This window comes from Molothrus aeneus, chromosome 16 (genome assembly GCF_037042795.1).
Source record: "Molothrus aeneus isolate 106 chromosome 16, BPBGC_Maene_1.0, whole genome shotgun sequence".
Classification (NCBI taxonomy): domain Eukaryota; kingdom Metazoa; phylum Chordata; class Aves; order Passeriformes; family Icteridae; genus Molothrus; species Molothrus aeneus.
The window spans coordinates 16,394,352-16,416,973 of NC_089661.1; the positions used below are offsets into that span (position 1 = coordinate 16,394,352).

The 22,622-nt window shown below is 43.5% G+C and overlaps 2 protein-coding genes across 6 annotated transcripts; one reads left to right on the forward strand and one right to left on the reverse strand.

Moving 5' to 3' along the window:
- The first annotated feature begins 5,065 nt into the window (after positions 1–5,065).
- Positions 5,066–13,487, forward strand: KDM8 (lysine demethylase 8). Its single transcript, XM_066561219.1, has 7 exons — positions 5,066–5,554; positions 5,632–5,798; positions 7,005–7,137; positions 8,019–8,060; positions 8,811–8,960; positions 12,427–12,519; positions 12,612–13,487. The coding sequence occupies exons 1-7, from the start codon at positions 5,066–5,068 to the stop codon at positions 12,774–12,776; spliced, it is 1,239 nt and encodes a 412-aa protein (XP_066417316.1). The 3' UTR covers positions 12,777–13,487.
- A 917-nt stretch (positions 13,488–14,404) lies between these two features.
- On the reverse strand, positions 14,405–22,507 carry NSMCE1 (NSE1 homolog, SMC5-SMC6 complex component). Of its 5 annotated transcripts, none has more exons than XM_066561223.1 (8): positions 22,440–22,507; positions 21,258–21,432; positions 18,941–19,062; positions 18,040–18,117; positions 17,152–17,298; positions 16,063–16,179; positions 15,075–15,195; positions 14,405–14,621 (listed from the first exon to the last, which is right to left on the reverse strand). In XM_066561223.1, exons 2-8 carry the CDS (start codon positions 21,373–21,375, stop codon positions 14,593–14,595), a joined length of 732 nt encoding a protein of 243 aa, XP_066417320.1. In that variant the 5' UTR covers positions 21,376–21,432; positions 22,440–22,507; the 3' UTR covers positions 14,405–14,592. The 5 variants fall into 5 exon arrangements, with proteins under 5 accessions (XP_066417320.1, XP_066417317.1, XP_066417318.1 ...); XM_066561220.1 differs by having other exon boundaries at positions 14,405–14,633; XM_066561221.1 differs by having other exon boundaries at positions 14,405–14,633; positions 22,426–22,494.
- Positions 22,508–22,622: the final 115 nt, after the last annotated feature.

The window sequence follows — 22,622 nt, forward strand, 5'->3', positions numbered from 1 at the left end:
CTTTTGCTGATACCTTCACTGGTGATTCTTTAAGCAACCTTAAAACACTCATTCATGACAGTTGTAAAGATTTTATGTTTTCTTTAATGTTAAAGGAGCTGTCTGAACATATTAGCATATATGAAGGGGATTCAAGTTGATATAAGGAAAAAGAACTTTAAAATAGTCTAACTTACATAATTTCCATCCAGCAAAGGTAACTAAGGCAACATGTGTAAGCAATACTGTCTCAGTTGCATCTCAGCACTGACACATGTCCCAGATGGATGTTACGTAATGTTTTTGTAAAATAAGTATTTCCCAGTGATTTCTGAAAGTAGAACTGGGTGTGCTGATATAGCTTGCCCCAGAAAGAACACTGTGTGTCCTATACCCAAAGCAATGAGACGCATTTCAAAGTGCCATGCAAAATGTCACCTTATCTCACTTAAAGTTATTTCATGTAGTAATATCAGGGAAATTACAACAATATGTTGTTCTACATGAAAGTACATGACAGCACTATTTGTGAGACCTGGCAGCTGCCACTCTCAGCCAAGCAGATGGCAGTGATAAAAACAGTTCAGGGAACAGGTTGATAAAGATATATCCGTCATTACACTGTCACTGCACAACTACACTCAGCTCCAAGATACCATGAAAATACATGGCTGTGTTACTCTCAATCAGGAAGACCTTGCTCATCTGAGAAAAATTATGTTTAGTAATTAATTCTGTACATATTTTAATCAGAATCATTCATCTCCTGTTCAGAGGAACAAAAAAAGCAATCTGGAAAGACACCCAAAATCTTTTAATTCTTATGTGTTCACACTGTTGTTCTTGCAGAAGAGGAGACAATCATTTCCTGTAAAGGAAAATAAGAGCCAATTATGGCTTTCATGGCAGTTATCAATTTATATTCCCGTTTAAGTGCCAGAGGGCATCTTAGGTTCCATTTTCACGTATTTTTACCTTTTTTTTGCATGGGTGGGGAGGCACAGGGGCGATGTTAAGTGAGTATATTGTGTATACTGCTCATGGAAGGTACCAGTCAACCACTCCTGGAAGCAAAAACAGCCTAAGCACTGGTGGCAGGGCAGCAGCAGCATCAGCCTGTCCCCACTTCATCCCTGCTCCTGGACGCTGCCGAGACTGGCAGGCACTTACCTGCGGTGATGGCCGGTGAAGGCACAGGCCCAGGCGTTCCAAAAGCCCTGGCAACGAGGGAACAGATCACCTTCCTTCCCTGGTACAGAATTACAGAATGGTTCAGGTTGGAAGGGACCACAGGTAGGTCATCTGGCCCAACCTCCCTGCTCAAGCAGGCTTATCCCAGAGCACTTGACACAGGATCATGTCCAGTACATTCTGGAATATCTCCCGTGAGCGACTTGCCACACCCTCTCCAGGCAATCTGTTCAGTGCATCTCACCCACACAGTGAAGTTCTTCCTCAGGGTCAGGTGAAACTTCCTATGCACCAGTGCCTTGCCTCTTTTCCTATTGCTGGGCATCACTGAGAAGAGCCTGGCTCCATTCTTCTTGCCATCCTCCCTTTCAGGAGAGTATAAATTCCAAAGTACCAGGCTGCCAAAAGGGACATGGCATTCCTGAGGAGCTGAGCAGCAGCCCCGAGTCCTAAAAAAGAAAATCTTCAGTGTTATTTGTTGTGCTCTGGATTGCTAGACATGATGTAGCACTGAAGAAGGTTTCATCTTTAACAAAAACTCTCAACGGGGTAACTTATCTGAGATGACTTCACCATTCAGCACTGCAAGCAATTTACACGTCTTGACTTGTGTTAGATATTTGGGGCATCTATTTAGTTTTTATTACTCCTGGCCTCAGCTTTCACACTCCTTCACAGAACAAATAACTGCTTTCTCTATCTGCTAATTCCAACAGCTGGCTATTCCTCACCAGACTTCTGCTACATTCACCTAGGGAAGAATCATAAATAAATATGTACAGGCAAGCAGATGCCGTCATTTTAAAAATTGATCCACTTAATACAAATGTCCTATTTTGGACTTAAGTGGTGAACCACTGAGCATGTATCTTGATGTAACTTTAATAAAATCCAAAAACAATCACAGGACTTTGTTCATTAACTCAAATTAGCAAATGAGGAAAGAGTGCTATAAAGGAGGATATTCCTATAAATAATTTTTTTGAAAAAATTAAATTCTGGACCAGGCCAAATACTCTTTGGCCAATGCTCTTTTCAATAAAGACAAAGGCAAGGTAAGATACAGAGTGTATTTTTTTTTATACTTGGTGTAACTAATTACTTTTTCACCAGTGGCAGACAAGGTAACATCAATTGCGGGTCGTGGAATATATGACTGTAAACAGAAGCGCAAAATACAGATGGCTTTATCTGTATACAGATGGCATTATCTCCTTTAATTGTGTGCCTGTTCGTTTGGGTTTTTTTAAATAGATAATTTCTTTCTGAAAGTCCATGCTAGGGGAAAAAGAGGTGGCTGGAGCATATTTAAAAATATGCAGAATATAAAGAGAATGAAAAGCACAGACTATAACCCAGGAAGCAGCAGGGGAAGTCTTGGTACCAAGTTTTCTTCTATGCTTTAAGGGACATCTTTCTACAAGGTTAGGCAGTCTGCTTTCCACAATCTTTAAAAAAATTACTTCTAACAAAATCAAGTTTCAGTGATGGTGGCATAATCCGTGGAACTCTTTTTCCCATCAGTTTCTGCAGGTTAGACACATGACAGTAATCTTTGTTCTTTGGCAGCAGGAATTAAATTCTCTCTTCTTGACTAAAATGGAAATGTCTAGCACTGAAGTGGCCCACTTCCTTGGTCAGTCAGCTCATACAAAACATCTGCAGTAGCTTACAGGCATTTCAAAGCTAGCATGCATTATTGCAAGGTTAACTGCTCTGAGAGCTAAACTTCCCAATTCAGCATTTGCAAATCTGTTAGGTTTTTTTCCCCCAGTGAAGATAATTTCAACCAAGTTGTTAAGATGCAGCATGATATTATGAGCTTTAAGTGGATTTTCCTCCAAGGTTAGAGGCCAAACACAACACACAAGACTCAGTACACACCCTAAAACCTGAGCTTTATTAGCTCAGCAGATATACAGCCCCTTTAACTGCAACAACAACTTCCTGAAAGGAGTTTGTAGCCAGGTGGGGTCGGTCTCTTCCTCCAGGCAACCACTGACAGGACAAGAGGACACAGTCTTAAGATGCACTAGGCAAGTTTTAGGCTGGATATTAGGAAGAAGTTCCTCGCAGAAGGAGTGACTGGGCATTGGAATGGACTGCCCACGGAGGTGACCATCCCTGGAAGTGTTTAAGATAAGTCTGGAAATGGTACTCAGTGCCATGGTCCGGGTGACAGGGCGGTGTTAGGTCTTAGCTTCAACTTGATGATCTCAAAATGTCTTTTCCAACCTAGTTGATTCTGTGATTCAAGACTATTGATGCCGTATCAGAATTCAAACTATTGCACCAAAACGGACTAGAAATAATTGTCTTCCAGTGTGTACTCACAGAGGACCACCGAGCCTCCTTGAACACTCAAAAACTAAAATCACCTGAAGTGAAACCGACAAAGCTCATCCTGGCCCTGTACTGCTTTGCTGGAGATTGCTTGTTCGGACCTTGGTGTTGTATGAAATTCCAGAAAGGAAATCCTAATCTTCAAAGTGAAACTCATGAAAATATTACTCATATTTAAACTACAAAAACTATTATTTAATGAGAATTGTATTAACCAACCTAAATGCAAATAGAAGTTAATGTAAATAGTTATAAAAAGTGGACAGTCCACGAACACAAGACTAACAACAGTTGCTATCAACCTAAATTGCAAATAATGAACAAAGGGTCTAACAAGAAAACCTCCTTGACACTTAAATACTTTCTTCTAGAGCAGCATATATTAACATTTAGCAGTTAAGGAGAAAATAGTGAATGAAGGTGCTAAAATCACACTTTCACAGAAGGAATTTAAGGTGCTAAGAGAAAGGCAGTCAGAAGACAGGCAATAGACAGGCCAGCATGATAAGCAATGCACAACTTTGAAGTGTGAGAAGTGTGAATGCAGAAGTGATCATTTCGAGGAGACAGCTGGGGGGCAGGGGAGAGCCACCACCAGCAGCAACAGAAGGATTCACATCAATTTTTTTTTCCTTTTTGGAAAGCACTAGTAACTGAGCATGGAACAAAGAAGAGTGTCTGAGTACAGAAAATGATGATTTTAACTTTTTCTGTAAATTAGGATTTGTCTCAAATCTGAAGACTTCAACCTTAACTAGGAGCTAAAAAATCCTCATTTCTTCTTATGGTGGTTTAGTTTGGTTCACCCTGTTAAAACATTCCTCAGTTGCTGAATTTTAAGTAAAATATTATTTTGCCTTTGCAGTCAAGTATTAAGTCCTGAGAACTTAATATTTAGTATTAAGTTGAGGGCACATTATCAAAGCAAATTTGGGCTCAGTGATGCCGTGCCCAGCGCGTTAGAAAGAAGACTTTGGTGCATATCCCATGCAGAAAGCACGTCCTATGTGCAGCTGAGCCAGCGGGAGGACACGGGCTCAGAGCCGCGCTGGGCTCCGCTCGAGCTCCTCGAGGGGGCCGGGCAGAGACTTTTCTTTGCAGCACGAAAGGTCAGCTGGGAAGAGCGCATCTCCCTTTCCCCCAGCACTCACCGCCTGCGCTCCGCTGTCCCGCGACCGGGACTGAGAGGCTTCCACAGCGCAGGCAGCCCCTCCTCACGCCGGCCCTCGTTGAACGGCCGAGTAGAGACCGTGACATTCGCCGCGTCTATGGGCTCCCCTTTACTGCGAAAGCAGTGCCGATGACAGTCACGCAATTCCAGCTGACTCGCTGGTCAAGTGCACAGGTAAAGAACGACGAGACCGAGCTTCGCCGGTACGACAGAAGCTCCGATCCCGGCGCGGTCAGCCCGACTGGCCTCCGGGTGCCGCCTCAGCCTCGTCAGGCACCGCCTCAGCCCCGGGCCCCGCCTCAGCCCCCGCCCCGCCCCGGCCCGGCCCGGCCCGGCCCGGCCCGACAGCGCCGCCTCGCGGACGTCGGCGCAGGCGCGGCCATGGCGGCGACCGGCAGCGCGGAGGGCGCGAGCGACAGCCCCGCGCTGTGGCCCGAGGTGTGGGCGCTGCTGCCCCGCGCCGAGGAGGGGCTGACCTTGGCGCTGAGCGGCGAGGTGGAGGACTGCGTCCTGCCGCTGCTGCGGCGGGCCCGCGCGCTGCTCTACGGCGCGGCGGGCCGGCCCGGGGCGGCAACGGCAGCGGCGCTGGAGCGCCTCAGCGACGTCCTGCGCGACTACTCCTGGGAGAAGCTGAACGCGGGGCCATGGAGGGAGGTCGGCAAGGGCTGGCGCCAGGTCTACGCCTACGGCTGCCTCTTCGGGGCGCTGGCCGAGGTGGCCGCGGGCCGCCCGCTCGCGCGCGCCGTGCGGCTCTGCGACCTGGGGCTGCTCATGGGCGCCTCCGTCCTGGACAACGTCCTGGCGCGCCTGGTGCGCGCGCTGCAGCCGCACCTGCCCCGCGCGGCGCCGCGCGACGGAGCCCGCGCCCAGGTAGCGCCCGCGCCCCCCTCGCCCCCTCGCGGCCCGGCCTCCCTGTGCCGGGTGCTGACGGGGAGCGTCCGTTCCAGAGCGTCCGGCCGGAGCCGCCGCCGCCCTCCGCCCTGCAGCCGGAGGAGGTGATTCCGCACCTTCGCTGTCCTTCGCTGGAGCACTTCAGAGACAACTACCTCGTTCCCCAGCGGCCCGTGGTCCTGGAGGGCGTCATGGATCACTGGCCGTGTATGAAGAAGTGGAGGTGAGAAGTAAGTTCCTTCCCTGTCCGAGTGAAGGCACGATCGTTCCTTGTGTTGGATGTCTTGATGCCCGATAGAGCCGCAGGCCTTCCCAGGCCTTCCCAGGCAATGGATACCGTGGGCAGTGCATTTTGCTAGCAGCACTGTCCTACTGCTCTGTGGAAGTTGCTTCATAGATGAGAGAAGCTCTTGATAGCATTCAAGGCAGATGCTGGGCTGTTTCGGGGCCAAAGGTGACTCTTTGGCCAGCCTCTGGCTCTTCATGGGTGGAGGCCACCCTCTGCCCAGCCTTCAGCCGTCCCAGGAGCCCAATGGCAACACCTGGGATCTCATGAGAAGTGCACATTGCGAAGTGCCAGTGAGCTGTTCACAGCTCAGTGGATCTGTGTCAAGCACACATATCAATGGTTTTTACCTCTTGGAGTTTGCCGATAATTACTGCAATGGAAAGTGAATTTCAGAGCCAAGAGTAAGCATGGTTGACTTTTTCATTCTTAAGTCCAAGCACTGATGTTTGTTCAGTGTTGTGTTTGAGTGTTGGGTTTCAGACACCACTGTGCAGGACTGAGTAACAGCATTGTGCTGCCTGGTTACTGCACGCAATGGTGCCCACATTTCCAATACTGACCATCAAGTATTTGTGAGGTGAAGGTCATGATTCCCCTGAAAAGGGAAAAAATCACTCGCAAGATTAGCTTCTCGGTTTAATTAGTACTGTTGTCCATGGAGAGATGTATTTCACCCATCAAACTAATCCCTCTGGCTACAATTGGAATGGGTATAATTGGCACCTGTATAGACATTGACAGAGAGTTGATCTAATATTACTGAGTAAAAGATACAACATGTTATCAAATGTGGCAGCAGGCAGCAAAAAGATTGGCCATCCATGAAAGCCATCCCTTGCCAAGAGACAGTAACAGCTTAAATCTTCTTAGTTTGGAATGAAACAACTGAGGCAAACAGGCTTTTAAACCAAAACAAAACAGACAGTTGTGGAGTCATGTACACATAAACCTGCCTGCTGATTTCCTTGTTGCTTGCATTCTTTTATTCTGCCTTTTTCTTCTGGTTGGTTTGGTTTAGACAGGAGAAAAGCAGGGTAGTAGAATTTTATTACCCAACAAGATTGATTTGGATTGATTGCCTTACATTCAAAATTAGTAAGAGCAGCAGAATAGAAGGTAATGGAACTTTCTTTATTTCAGTGTGGACTACTTCTGTCAAGTCGCAGGCTGCCGCACAGTCCCTGTGGAGTTGGGTGCTCGGTATACAGATGAGGAATGGTCTCAGCAGCTCATGACTGTCAGTGACTTCATCAGCCAGTATATCATGGATGAGGTCTGTTACATTTGTGTGTTTAATCTCCAAACACAGCAGCATGGTACTGGTACAGACAACAGTTCTGTTTACAACAAACCTACTCAGAGGTGGTATCAAGGGAGGGGGTGTGCTGTAAGCACAGCTCTGAATGAAAAGGTTTGACATATTTTTAAGACCTGAAGCTAGGAATAATTATTGCAACAATAGGTTTGATTTTTACCTATAATCAAATGTACAGTAGCTGGAATTTGATTAATAGATACACACATACATACGCAGCAAAAACCTGACTGCTGGAATCTAAGAATAAGGGATCCTCAGCCAGCAGTGTTGTTCTTCTGTCTCATTAAACTCCTTAGTGAGATTTAGGATCAGATCCAAATTTACAAGCCATGGGGCAGAAAAATACAAAGTTGATTAGCATCTAGAATGTCCTTTTGCTTTCAGAGATGAGGATCCCAAGCCCCCATTTCTGTTTCCTGGCCCTCTGGCAGGAAGGACTATGTGCCTTAGCAAGTTGGTCTGTGGTGCACCCTGGAATAGAGTTTGGAAGTAGTTCCAGGCCGTGAAGGAGAACTGGTCTGTGTGCCAGCAGGGTCTGGCTAGAAAGATGCAGTGCATTGTCAGCTGTCAAGACTCCATAGGAAATCCCAGCTTCCTTCAGTAACTCAAGCTGGATAATTTATTCATTGTGGAGACACACCTACACTCTCACTATTTCAATAGAGCTGTAAGTTGCTATTTCTGAAGACACCTTATACTGTTGAAATAGTTATATATAGTACTCTGAACAGGACACTGGAATTTACTATAAGTAAATTCTATTCACCTGTAAGTAAATTAACTCACAGTCTTACCTGTATGTTACTGTGTTTTTTCTTTCTCTGCTGTTATTTCAGAACAATGTAGGATACCTTGCCCAGCACCAGCTTTTTGATCAGGTAAAACTGAGTGAATGTTTTTATCTTCCTGCAGTCATGTCTTCCTTTTGTTGCAGCACGAGTTGTATCTCAAGATGTTGACTGTACTAGATTGAAGGGCATATGGAGAATTCACAGTAATTTTTAAGTTTCTGTTTCTATGATTTGAAGGATCAGAGGGAGAAGTTTGTTCCATTTGGCTACAAGATAACGAAACAAATGCTGTTTGGGATGAAGACATTCAATCCTAGTGCTGTTTCAGTACAATGTAGCATATACTTAGGGGGATATCACCAGGAAAGCCCCTTTCATAAGTCAGGGAAGAGATTTGGACAGGAAAGTTTTCAACATTAATATGTTTACCATAATCTGAAATGTCATTCCAGTTTACCAGAGCTTATGTTGGTGGGAGACATAAAAATGGAAGCAAGCATAGTATAGAAGTGATAGCTGCTCCTTTTCCATGAGGAGCAAATGTACTTATTCTTGTGGGTGTCTCTGATTTCTGCAAAAGCAAAGGGTCTCTTGAAGAATGAGGAAACCCCTTTCTTTCTCCTGCTTCTCCTTCCAACAGAGTCTGCTCACTAGAACAGAAAGTTTGAGAACATTTCCTGCAGATTCCTAGCAGGTCAGCTACTTTTCTCCTACCCTTGCTGGACCAGCCAGTCATTTGTTTTCTTTGCATCCAGCCTGGCTCATCTGTTTGATGAATTACGTATTTTGGCAAGTCAGCACATACCCTTTTTAATGTTTCTTTCTTTGTGGAAATAGATCCCAGAACTGAAAGAAGATATCAGTATCCCTGACTACTGCTGCCTGGGGGAAGGAGAAGAAGATGACATCACCATTAATGCCTGGTTTGGTCCAGGAGGCACAATCTCACCTCTTCATCAGGATCCCCAGCAAAATTTTTTAGCCCAGGTATGTACTCTAGTTATTCTGCACATGCCATTAGTGCAATACTTAGAGAAAATGTTTATGGTATGTGTTAGAGACAAGGGGAGCAGACAACTTGAACAATGGAAGGTTAGAGAACATGCAGATATTATTTTGCTACTTTATTGCATTTGTCACTACTGCAATTTACTACTGAATGTAATCTTACAGACTACAAGTGTTGCTCATTGAGAGACCATTATTTACCCTTGTTTTACAGATGATAGATAGAAATCACAAGAAGCAACTTTTCCAAGGTCACATGGATTTTGTAACAGAGTTGGGAAGAATCTGGATCCTGTCACGTTGTACTTAGGAGTTTATTTTTCTGATGGTGTGGTTCGAGCCCAGCCAATCCCCAAGCCTCATGCAGCTGCTTTCTTTCATTCCCCAACCAGCAGGATGAGGGAGAGAATGGGGAGAGTAAAAGCTAGAAAACTTGTGGATTGAGGTTTAATAAGCAAAAACTGTGCATGTAGGCAAAGCAAAACAAAGAATTACTTGACTGCTTCTCATAGGCAGGCAGGTGTTCAGTCATTCCCAGGAGAGCAGAGCCCATCACGCTTAACAATTACAAACACTGTCACTCCAAACATCCCCCCTTTCTTTTTCTTCTTCTTCTTCTCCCATATACTAAGCATGATGTCAAATAGTCTGGAATACCTTTGGTCAGTCAGTTTGGGTCACCTGTCCTGGTTGTGTCTCCTCCCAGTCTCCCAGGAACCTCCAACTTCCTTGCCAACATGGCAGTATAATAGACAGAAAAGGCTTCAGGTCTGTGTAAACCCTGCTCAGCAATAGCAAAAACATTTCTATATTACCAACCCTGTGTTCAGTACAAATCCAAAACATACTCCTATACCAGCCACTGGGAAGAAAAGTAGTTCTACCCCAGCCAAAGGCAGCACATCTGGAAAGCAAGGTTTTGAGGTGGACTTAGATGCATACTTTAGTCTGTTTCGGTTACCCCGTAAAATATTAATGCATGCAGTGAGATAGGAATTAAAACTTGTACTTTGACATAATTTCTGTTGAGTTTCTCTTGGTAGGCTTTTTGATGATGACTTCTAGTGCAGAATAACCTGATAAAATATTGGGGCCTTTTGTGGTAAGCACTGAACAGGTCAAAGGGATGTCTTCTGGATCCAAGCAGTTGACTACTGTGAATCTTTGAACACTGAGAGGTGTTTTGTTTACTGAAGGAGATTGCTGTCCCATCAGACTTAAAAAAATCCAGGCTTACACTTGTCACCATCGTATTTTCTGAAAAATCCATTTGCCAGGATTTCTTCTCCTGGGAAACTGAGAAGCCATAGAGAAAAATGAAAACAATAATTATCTGAGTCACTTCTCCTGTGTTTTGCTGCTTTGGAATGTGGTTTGGAGATTGTTTATCCAACATGTGAATTGTTTTGACTTAATGACCAATCACAGTCCAGCTGTGTCAGGACTCTGGCGAGGGTCACAAGTTTTTAATTAGTACCTTATTGAGCCTTCTGTAAGTATCCTTTCTCTATTCTTTAATATAGTTTAGTATTCTTTAGTATAGCATTCTTTAATATAATAGAGTAACATAATAAATTAGCCTTCTAAGAACATGGAGTCAGATTCTCAATTCCTCCTTTGTCCTGGGGACCCAGGAAATACCACACACACTTTCACACTTTTCTAGCAGGATTGTGACATTACTTTCCACTGATGGTTATTTATGGGTTGAGCCTTAGTTTCTCTGTCCCAGTTGCATCTTGCTAACATATGTTTTCACTTGAAACTGAGGCTTAATTCAGGCCTTCCTAGAATGGTTTTTTACAACTGCTGTGCAACTTTTTATGGATTGTATTTCTTTTACATGCTACCTGCTCAGCACACTCATACAGCTGCATTCTGAAGGTGAAGTACTGTAATATTCATGCTATGTAAAGCTTGAGGGGAATTTTTCTTGGTGGAAGCAAAATTTATAGGAGCTGTTGGACTGGGAAAAGATACTTCCCTTACAAACCTCAGAACTTGTTTTCTTCTGCCTGAAAAAAATAGGAGATTATCTGCCAGTGCTGTGAAAGAGTCTTTATAATCTGGCAGCTTTCAATTAAAATTGCCCTGTGTTGTGATGCCATTTAAACTGTGGCTGTGGAGTACAGGAAGGCACAAGTACTAGTAACAAAATAAAATTATCCTGGCTGGTGGCTGGTGCTGAGATCATAGTTTTTCCATTAATGAGAAAAGCAGTCTCTGGAGATGCAGGCTATTGCCCATTAACTGGTGCCTGCCATCTTATAATATACAAGGTCTTAATCCAGTGAGGCAAGTGAAAGAAGGAGGTGTTAACAGCTGATGGCAGTCCCAAAAAACTTTCAAGTATCCAGAGAATATGCTATTGGAGCAATAACTATAATTTTTGTCACTTCCGTATGTCACCAAAAATACCCTGTAATACTTAGTTCTTTAGCGAGCTAATTAATATCCTTGATCTCTTTGGGGTATGGAATACATCCTAAAAACACATGGACAGCCAGAGTTATATAGATCAAGTAGTTTAATCAGTGCTAGTGAAGAGGAGGACAGGGCAGGAGTACTTGGTACTTGTCCAGTCTGTAGAATACCTTTACGTGATGTCCTCGAAAGCAACAAACTCTAAATAGCCAGTATGACAGCTTTGGTGTTGGTAAGGTATCAGGAAATCCTGTTCTATTATGTGGGAACAATGTTAAGATAGAGGAAAAGCAGGTTGGTTAGGAATGGTTGGGTAGCCACTCAAGGCTGCTGGGATTAGTCAGAGTACTCACAATAGTACCTAGTACCTGATCATGCCTAGCTCTTGCGGTGGTCTGGAATGCTGGCACCAGCACTATGAATCTTCACCCTAAACCTTCTCTTCCACTGGTATCAGTGGAGGACTCAGCTTTGACGTGTTCGTGCTGCCAGATCTTGACACCAAAATGTTGCACTTCATGTAGCATTCAGGGAAGCCAGGCCACTTGCCTTACAAATTCCCATCTCATTTTAGCACTCCAATGAAAGAACTGGTTTAATGATGAGACAGAAATGAGTTTGAGGGGTATATGGAAGGTTAGTAGTCACTGTGCAAGTACCTCTGCCTATTGATGTGAATTGCAATGAAGGTTCAGCCTCCTTACTCTCAGTTCTTACTTCTAGCTGTGTAGAGCCCAAATAATGATATATAAATTGGATTCCTTGAACTTTGAATTGAAAGCAATCTGGTTAATGCATTTCCTTCCCAATGGTATTTCAAATTCTTATCTGCTCCAAGGGAAGAGGTACTTGAATTCCAATAGCCTGATTTAACTTTTTATTATAGCAGTGTCTATTACTAACAATAATTCTATTCCTTGTAATCAGGTATATTTTACTGTTAACTGCCTGCTATGGCCCACAGCTTCCAGTAACGTGCCAGTTAATGACCAATGGAAAACATTTATTTTATTACATACAGGTATTTGGAAGAAAGTATATCCGTCTCTATTCACCACAAGATTCAGAAAACCTGTACCCCCATGAAAGCCAAATTCTTCACAACACTAGTCAGGTAAATAGTTGCTTGAAATTTTAGTATCAGTAATGTTATCAAATCATATTTGAGTAAAGACATTCTTCTGATGATTGTTTGGTTTTTTATAGGTTGATGTGGAAGATCCAGACTTGGTCAAGTTTCCAAATTTCACAAAGGCTGCATTTCAGTCCTGCATTCTGATGCCTGGACAGATTCTGTTTATTCCAGTTAAATATTGGCACTATGTGCGATCACTTGAACTCAGCTTCTCTGTTAGTTTCTGGTGGTCATAGTTCTGACATGTAGCCAGCAGCACTGAAATTAAATTAAAAATCAGGCAATTAGCGTCTCTCTCTCAGGAGAGGTTAGAGATGGAGCAAAACCAAAAACCAACAAACTCTTGCTAAAGCACGGAGAAGTAGTCACAATGGGTAAGTGGAAAGATGATGCTGTAGTTACTTCATTTTTGTAGATGTTTCTAATGACTCCTAAAGAGCATATTGTTAGGTCATTGTCCTGTGTATGCATCCATCAGAAACAGCCTCTGTACAGGCACTGCCAGGGCTCTGCCTGAGCCTCTGTCTGAATAACCAGGTCAGGGTTATCTTCTACTTGGATTTAGGAACACTAAACCCTGGAGTTAGCTAGAGAGATGGTGCTACCTGAAGGTTCAATCCATTAAAAAATTAACACCAAGCAAGGTAGTAGTCACTTGCATGGAAAAAGTTACTAATGGCCTGGTTCTGGCCAGGATAGGGTTCATTTTTGCAGTAGCCAGCAGGGGCATGGCCCAGACCCAGAGGTTATTTTGTACCACCTCAGCCTGCCACTGCTGCAGGCCAGGGGCAGGAAGGGGCTCCTTGGTCTTTTAGTGATTGAATCTGTGTGAATCTTTTTGTGTGAATCTTTTGTCTCTCTTGTACACTGTTATTGATATTGTTGCTATTACTGCTCATTTTCTTATTCCATTGCTGTTTCCAGTAAATTGTTCTTATTGCAAATCATTATCTTTTGGACCTCCCAATTCTCCTCTCCATGAAGGGAGAGGTAGTGGGAGGAGGGAATGAGCAAGCATCTTGTGGTTTGGAGCGTTTTGGTGGAAACACTAATTTGGGGAGTACTAATTCTAAACCACAACATCCTGTTAAAGCCTAGAACATAACTGAAGTTAATCCATAGTTTAATTGCAGTTAGATAACCTGAGGTTTAATTATACTTTGATTAACCATCATATGAACTGCTGCCACAGCCCTTCTGCTGTGTCACACATCTCTACCAGGGACAAGAATGCTGCCATTTTAGTCAGGTGTCTGTCTGGCAATAGCCAGCCCTTGGCTCCTTTCCAAGTCACTCTTAAAGGAAAAAGCATCCTTACTTAAAACTGGAGACAAGTGCCAAGACAAAAAACCTAAAGAATCTCAGAATGGTAATGTTTTCAGGAGTTTACAGACATAAGCTAACATTGCCCCATGTCCTGTCATACTGCTTCCCAATCCTTCTGTGGCAATTTTACCTCCTTACAGAGCACAGCTGCTCATTACATGGCCTTACATCAAGACAAATTCTTCTGCATCTAAAGAAGGGACCAAACACAACCACAGTGCCAACTAGAAGTGCTCCAACTCCAGCCCTAGGTCAGAGACTGAGCCAGCTGCCTTGCACACACTGCACTGATTTTTCACCTGCTTGACATGCTGCAGCAGGTGTCATTTCCGTTGTGCAACTGAATTTGTACTGTTCCTGTACAAACAGGGAGCACTTGCTGAGAAAGGCTTCTTTTAAGAGTTCAGCTGCATATATCAGATTGCAGGGCTGACTAAAACATTTGCATCTTTCATCCCCAAACATGCACCGAGAGTCGCAACCTAAGAATATGGAGAATTACAGACACAAAACAGCCTCCAAGAAAGCTGTACAAGCATTACTGTGAACAGGAACATCAATTATATTTTTATTTAAAGATTCTTAGAACTTTAGAAAACGAGTACACTGAGCACTGTTACTAACGAATACAATACAGTCTGGCTGTTCTGCCAGAGTGGCGGCAAACAGATGTCACTGACATCAAGTTTAACTGGCATCATCTAGGGCCAAGAGTGGAGCTCGGAGCTAAGTCTGGGAGCCCATCCGATTCACACCTGTAAAGAAAACTAAAGGAAGGTTAATAGACTTCACAACAAAAAAAAAGATAATATTGTAAAATCACCTTTGTGATTCCTCTGTTGCTGTTCACAATGTCAAATTTCCCTGGAAACATGGAGTAATTCCAAAAAGATTCTCAGAAGCTCAGTATTTCCAGAAGTTTTAATGTCATGGGTTGTGTATGCCTCTATTCCTTCCCCACTCCCCCCTACCTCCTAAAGATAGATATAAAAAAATATGCACAGGGTCTGCTAATGCCCCTGTGGCACTCTTTGGGCACTGTGGGGGCTCAATGCTGCCTGTGTGTGGTTTAGTGTCTGAAACGTACCACTGAAGCCAGAAATACCTGATATTCACACTTACAAATAATACAGGCAGTGCCACTGAACATCACAGCCCATTTCCTAGTATTATTACATTCAACTTTTCAAAAATACATTGCTTAGTACCTGGGGTGTCATAAGACCAGAATTCATTACACTTGGGACAGCGGGGTTCAGCCTGGCCTCTGAAGTACTTTCTGACACAACGTAAGTGCATTCCAATTCCACAGGATTCACATACTTGGCTCTGAAATCAGGAGCGTTGATTCATAAAATCATTCTAAACTGTCCTTCAATTTAAGAGACAGTTGTTACAAAGAGCAGCAGATATGCAACGCTTTGTTCCAAAGAATGGCTCCCACAATACGGGTGGTGGACACACTCAACAGTCAAAGCTGGTAACTGGTAAAAGGAGGTCTTTTTCTGTAAAAGAGGAAATACTTTTTCCCTATATGGACAAAAGTTAGCTTGAAAGATGACAATTTCAGTGCTATAAAGGAGACTAATTGGGATGGAAAAAGTAACATGGAAGCATGTTAGTTGGGCAGATCACAAGATGCAGGCTCAGAGAGCAAGAAAATGTAGCAGTTTTGGAATATGAATCCAGGCTGTAACTACTTAAGCAAGATGGAATGGGTAACATCCCAGCTATCAAAACACAGTGCTTTAGCATGCTCTACATAGCACACGTGTTCCTTCTGAGGGCCAAACACAAAGAATTGCTGAATTAAAATCCCAGAACCAAGAATGAATGTGTGACATGATGACATCTATTGGCAAGGCCCAAAGAGGACACTGCTAACACCTCACTGCTAAACCTCTTTCAGCACCAGGAGCTCATCTCTAACATGCTGGTTTAGAAAGCTAGACAGGAAAACCATGTTCCTCATTGTGGGAGCGCACTTTTCCAGTTTTATACTTGGAGACACTGCTCCAAGACAATTATATTTCTAAAGACAGGAATAAAATGCCTAAAATGGAAAAAAAAATTTTTTTACAAAATGCATGAGCACCATGACCAGATTAAAAGACCGAGATTATACCCAAGGGGAAGCATCACAAACCTCAGCTATGACCATGCAAGTCCATTGGCTGAGGTGATAAAACATGTTACCTGGATGGCGAGGCTGTGACAGATGTTACATTTCCTTGCCACATCCTGGTAGTTGCTGAGAATGTACTGTTCCATCTCAATTATGCAACGAGTATGCAGAGTATATTCTCCATTTTTCTAAGGAAACAAGTGTTGAGATTAGGAATTTCTTTTCATTCCTTTTATCTTTTTTCACTTTGCTAACCATCTGTTAACAAGCCACTTCTTTCTACCATCATGAAACCAACATGCTGTACAATGCAATGCCAGAACCACTTTTGAAATAGCAGAACTCCTTTGTTTAGAGGAGCAGAATAAAAATCCCACACCTTTAACAGAGATCTAGTCCTTGGAAAGCATAGATGAGTGAGCATGCACTCCTTAACAGAGGTATGCTGTTTTGGGATCCTCCCAAAAAGAATGTTAGAGGAAATTCTTCCAGCTTTCAACAAAATCTAGGCATTTCCTGCTTGATGTATCTTTGGAAACATCTGCCAAATCAACTTAACATGTAAGTAACTGTGTGGCAGCAGGTTGAGGATCTATGATGCAATGACTCCAGCAGAAAAGGGATTAAGGTCTCACTTAGCAAGCAGTTGCAGTATCCACATGGTCAGTCCACCATGGTCCACATGCTGAGTTAATCTCCACTGCTTCCTCATAGAATAAAACAGATGTAACTATGTCCACAGTGGCCCATGCATTTCTGGTACAGGAGTTTTCAACATGTCTGGCCTTACTCCTTTTCAGGAAATTCTAAATGCAACTAACAGCACTGATCACTCTGAAGAGCTTTCCCCAGCTCTTGTTCTAGGTTGAAGGATGCTGTGCTGTTGTGTCTATGCATCACTGGGCAGGACTGGACACACAAACCCACCTGGCACCAGTACAAGAAACTGAAACCACATGGTCCTGTACAGACCTACCCAAGGACTTTTTCCATTTAAGTCTACTTCCTTTTCTGCAAAAATCACTGGAGCAGCAATAAGCATGGGTGCCATAAGACCATTTTTGCCGTCATTCATTCAAGAGGAGCTCCAGTCTCAACTACGCATCCATAAGAACATTGTAGCTGGACCCATTGAACTAAGAACACCTGAATGCAGTTACCTCAGAGAGCCACTTATCCTCCACAAAAACTTTCAGCACTTGTTCTGCTTCCTTTTTCTTCATTTTTTTTGTCTTAAGTTGGTCAGCCAAATTTAAAATATCTGTAGATGAGGCAAAGCCATTTTCTGATAAAATTATCAGGTCCATCTACAGGAAGAAACATTACCAAGTATTAGAAACACAACAGTTAGGCAGACACACCTTAAGGTAATGTGCTGATATGCATTTTTTTGCATCCATGTATGTGAGAAATACTACAGTATATGGCTTGAACCAGAATTGTAAAACAAAGGCCAAAAGCTGAAACAATCATTGTCCCCTTAGCAGTTTTAATCTTTGCCAAGAAAACGTTTCCACAAATAGAAGTATATGTGCTGCCTAAATGAAGCTGCATTCAGGGACCCCTGGCCACACTCCGTGGTGACAGATCCATTTCTTTTTATCTGCTCTTTGTCAAAGATCTTTTGAGGAAAAACCTCAATAACCATAGACAAATGCTTAAATGCAAATAAGCAAATTCATTTTGTATGTTATGGCATTAAAAACTACTTTATATTACTAAACTACTGAAGCCAATGAAAAACTCAGCAGTCATGACTGAAAATCCTGAAGAAAGTTGCCTGTGTAACTAAAAGCAGGCATGTCTTGTCACTAACCCAGGGAGCCATTCCCTGGTGCTGATTTTGCCTTACCCATAACTGACTTACAACAACAAATCATTACTTGCACATATCTTCATCCCTGCCCACTCCACCGATTTGATCTCAGATAAACTTAGGTAAAATGGCAACTACTTCTTCAACCACATCTCCATTTCCATTTTCATTCATTTTAAGATGAGAACTTCACAAATAATATGATTTACTAAGTGATAATTGACATACTTACTGTTTTTCTGAACAATTCCAATTCAATTTCTGTATAGTCAGATGCCATTTTAGTTACTTCAGTTTCCGCCAAATTCACCTACAAAAAAAATAAACTGACAAAGTGCCAATGTAGTTTCATACCAGAAACTGTCAAAAAACCCCTGAGGTTAAGAATACATCATCTTACAATTACCATAAATGTTAGTTCTTTGAGGAGCATTTGATGGTATTCAAGTTCTTTCTTTACAACCCCTCATCTTCCAGCCACAAATTCTCCACAGCTTCCTCTGCCCAGGCAAAGCCATTCCACAACACAAGCTCCCAGAACTGACACAGAGTGCAGCAGCAGAGCTGACACATGACAGTTGCTAGACTGGTCTGGTGCTAGACAGCAGCAGGAACTATGTTATCAGTCACCTTTTTTTCACTGAAAGCTGAAAACCAGTTGCCCGTGTTTTCTACTCTTATTGAACATGCTACTACTATTAATGAGTAGCTCAACTTAACTGGAAAAAGGAAAGGTTAAAGGCAGCAGCTAATGTTAGGATACGTTCTGTATGGTCCTCTGAAATTACTAGATCACCTTCTCTGACATGCACATTGCAGATCATCTGGGGAAACAACTTTTAGGCTACTTCTCAGCAATCCTTTTGTGCCAGGTTGATTTTTGAGTGGGAGAAAAAGAAAATTGATGTTGGACTGCTCTCTGTGTTTTCTAGTTTAAAAATCTGTCTCAGGAAAGAAAGTCTCCTGTGGAAATCTCACTTCAGCACTGAAGCAATGTTTATACTAAGTAATACCAAGACTCCTGTCATCCTTGCTGCCATGTCCTATTCCCATACAGCTAGGCTGTGGCAGTTTATCCTCCCAGCAGCTCCTGCAGCCACTGCCAGCCCCATGCAAACACAGCAGGTACCTACTACAGCATAATGTGCTCTCCCATCGTCTTCCGATATTCCTTTCCGGATCTGCATGAACAAAGGCTGCAGGTGGCTATTAATAATGCTGATGAAATCGTCCAGTTTATCATGTGCATAGTAAACTGAAAATGAATGAGAAAAGTCATACAGAGAAAAGTCAAACAACTACACATCAGGCCGATCTTTTTATGTGAAACATTTTTCCCAGGTAAGAGTGCTAAAACTGAGGCAGAATTCAAACATGAATTCAAACTGTTCAATTCAGCAGAGATATCATTTCCTTGTGCTGCTGTTTCGTGCCCTTCAGAGATGCTCAGCTCCTTTAAAATCAGTTGACAGAGTCCAGACAGTCTGCCTTGTTGCAGGGAACCCATAGCACTAATCCAGTAATTACAGTGACCTGAACTAAGCTGAATTGAAAAGATAATATGACTGGGGAAAAAATGTTATGCACAATAGAACAATACAATGACTTGAATTCCTTTATACACAAGGGACTTCTTGTTTCTGTATGCTCTGTTTCACAAATTAATGGCACATAAGTGCTCAAGTTACACATCAGAAAATGTAAATTCTAGTGTTGTAGAAACACAAGAAATATCTTGAGTCACTTTCTACAAACCAAATACTAGCAGCAGTTGTATCATAGACATAATTAGGATGGACTTTGCAGTCATTCTGTGGAAGAGTATACAATGGTTCTTGCCTGCACAGCACCAGCACAACCCTCATATTCATCCAAAACAAGACTTTGTCAGTGGCAACACCCCTGCTTGCCTTCATCAGGGTATGGTTTAAAAACCAGAGCTAAGTAATGTTACAGTAGGGCCCCGGCCAAGTAATAAGTTACATAGACTCCATACATTTACATAATGCTGATGATTTCTTTCTTAATAAACCAATTGCTTATTTTATACCCTAGTTCTCTACAGGTAGACCTAATTGGTCCTCCAATTAAAACACCATCATCATTGGCTAATTAAGAAACCACCCTTCGTTAAACAAATCTCCATAACACATTCCACATGTTCACAATAACAGGTGCAGCAAGTGAAGATAAGAATTGTTTCTCACTCTTTTCTCTGATCTTCTCACAGCCTTCCCCAGGCATTGTTCTGGGAAAGTTGTCTGTCGCTCTCTGTGACCGGAGAGCTGCTGCCGCAAAGTAACAACTCACAATTTTAGATAAATGATTAATGTCTCGATAAAAAAAAATACAACCAGTTATCATGCAATTAATCCTGTTCTCAGTCACAGGAGTTCCTCACTCACATAAGAGCATTGGGCCGAGGTCCCGCTCCCAAACTGCACTATCCAGCCCAGTGCCAAACAGCACTCGCAGGACGCTCCTGCCCAGGAGTTCCTGATATACAGGATTCCTTCCGTGAGCAAAGTCAACAAACAACAAAAACGATAGTAAACTAAGTACAAAATGAAGTACAGTTTTGCCACCTGCTCGGCCCTGGTCAGCAGGAAACACTGCACACAGCAGCCAGGGAGCTTTAGTGACAGATCCCAGAGAGGGTAAAAGATGAAAGGTAACAATACTCTTTTGTACAACAGCATTAACACTTTAATGCTACATTCTAATGTTAAGTGGCTGCTTGGGTAGATCTTATGTGGGAAAAAAGGGATAAAAATTCTCCATAAAAAATGAACAGGGGTTAGAGAACACCAAAAGTTGCACTTCACAATTTTAGCATCTAAAAAGTAGGTCAAATTACAGTTCCTGACTCAAGAGACATACAAATAGATTGCTTTGTGGGACTCTGACCTTACATCTATAGCTAAGGAAAACCAGAAGAGTACCTGCAGAGTGAGTAGCATGGTGGCATGACAAGGGACATACCTAAGCCTGGTAGGAGCACAGCTTCCAGGACTTGGAATGGACAATATAGTGCAGGTGAGGTGGGAAGAAAGCACAGCAATTTGCCAAGAAACCTCATCTCATCCTCACAGAAATATTTTTGTAGAGTCACTTCTCCCACAACACCTGGGAGAAATAACTGAAGTGCATTTACTTAAAAGCATTACTATAGTGAAGTACTTCCAGTGTCAATTTTTTTTTTTTTAAATCATTTATATGTATAACCTATAAACAACAACCTTGATAAAATAAAAAGTACTTTATATGAATCTGGCCTGATTAGAAGTTAGTTTACTCATTGCTGTATTATCTTTCAGGAAAGAGAGGGAACACTCATATCATTAGAGTTTTAAAACTTTTTTTAGCTAGTATATGCCCTTCAGAAATCAAATTATTTGCAAACTGCACCAGGAAAAAAACCCAGTTCTTTCATCGCCAAGACAGACACACCTTTATCAGTTTCACAGCAGTGCTGGTGTAATTTTCTGGCCTCTGATCCTTCTGTTATCCCATTAGACATCAGAACCTGCAAGAACCGTCGATGAGCATTGGTCATCTGAGCTGCCATCAGATTGTTTCACCAGGCTTCAAGTGCTGCAGGAGGTTTAAGCTGGAATTAATGCACCTGTTAATGCAAATTTAAGAATACAACAGTCCAAGTATACACAAGATTCCAATTAAAGTCTATTACATTGAATGAGGGCAAAAAAGCAGATCCCAAGGCTGTCCTCAGAATGCAGAGGGTGACCAGCTCTGACATTCTGGAAGGGTGCAAGAGATAAAATCTAACTAGTTTTAACTACAGAAAAGAACAACGTAGGCATTGTGTCGTTGTCACCCAAAATCGGGACTAAAACTCCTTCTTAACACCAATGTAGCATTAAGAAGCAAGCAATACTTTATTGCAGCACTGGATGTGAATGGGGAACAGGGGAATGACTCCTGCTTAACGCGCATAATTGGCTCAAGGTTATACACACAGTATTCACTTGAGTCTGCACAGTTAGTCTCAGACGGTGCTCTTGGGACTGTCTTTAGGTATCCCTGGTGGTCACTGAGCCTCTCAATTTTCACAGTGATCTTCTCTTTCTCTATCGCTGTAGCTTTCATCGAAGCTGCAGAGCATGTTGCTGACCAAACTGGACTGGGCCGGTTTGGCTTGCTAGGAACTGGAGCTGGAGAGCGCTTCACGCCCCACTAACCGCTACAAAACGCTCCCCTACGGTATTTGCAAACCTGAAAATAACAGCGTGGGGTGACAAACACAACACCGTCCGTCATTCCATGTTAGACAAAGCTCCTGCTCCACACACAGCCCGATCTGAGCACAGGCGATCAGAGAGGGTGAATTTGGACAGAAAAGAACCCTCTACAGGTTTCAAAAAACGCCTGAATTAATTAAAGGCAGCTCAGGAAATTCTCTGACCACTGCACCAACCGACTGCCCTCTACTGGCTGAGCTCCGACCTCGCCGCCCGCGCGGCCCCGGGCCAGCCGCAGCCCACGGAGGCAATGCCCCGGAAAACCGCTCGGCCCGCTAGCCCTCGGCCCTACCGGAACCCACCGGGGTTCCGCGGGACTCCCACCGCAGGACCACCCCCGTCAGCCGCCCCCGCACCTGTCCGTGCTCACCAGCTCAGCGACGGCCACGCTCGACCGCCATCGCCGGCCCCGCCCCGCGCCGGCCCCGCCCCGCGCCGGCCCCGCCCCGCGCCGGCCCCGCCCCGCGCCGGCCCCGCCCCGCGCCGGCCCCGCCCCGCGCCGGCCCCGCCCCGCGCCGGCCCCGCCCCGCGCCGGCCCCGCCCCGCGCCGGCC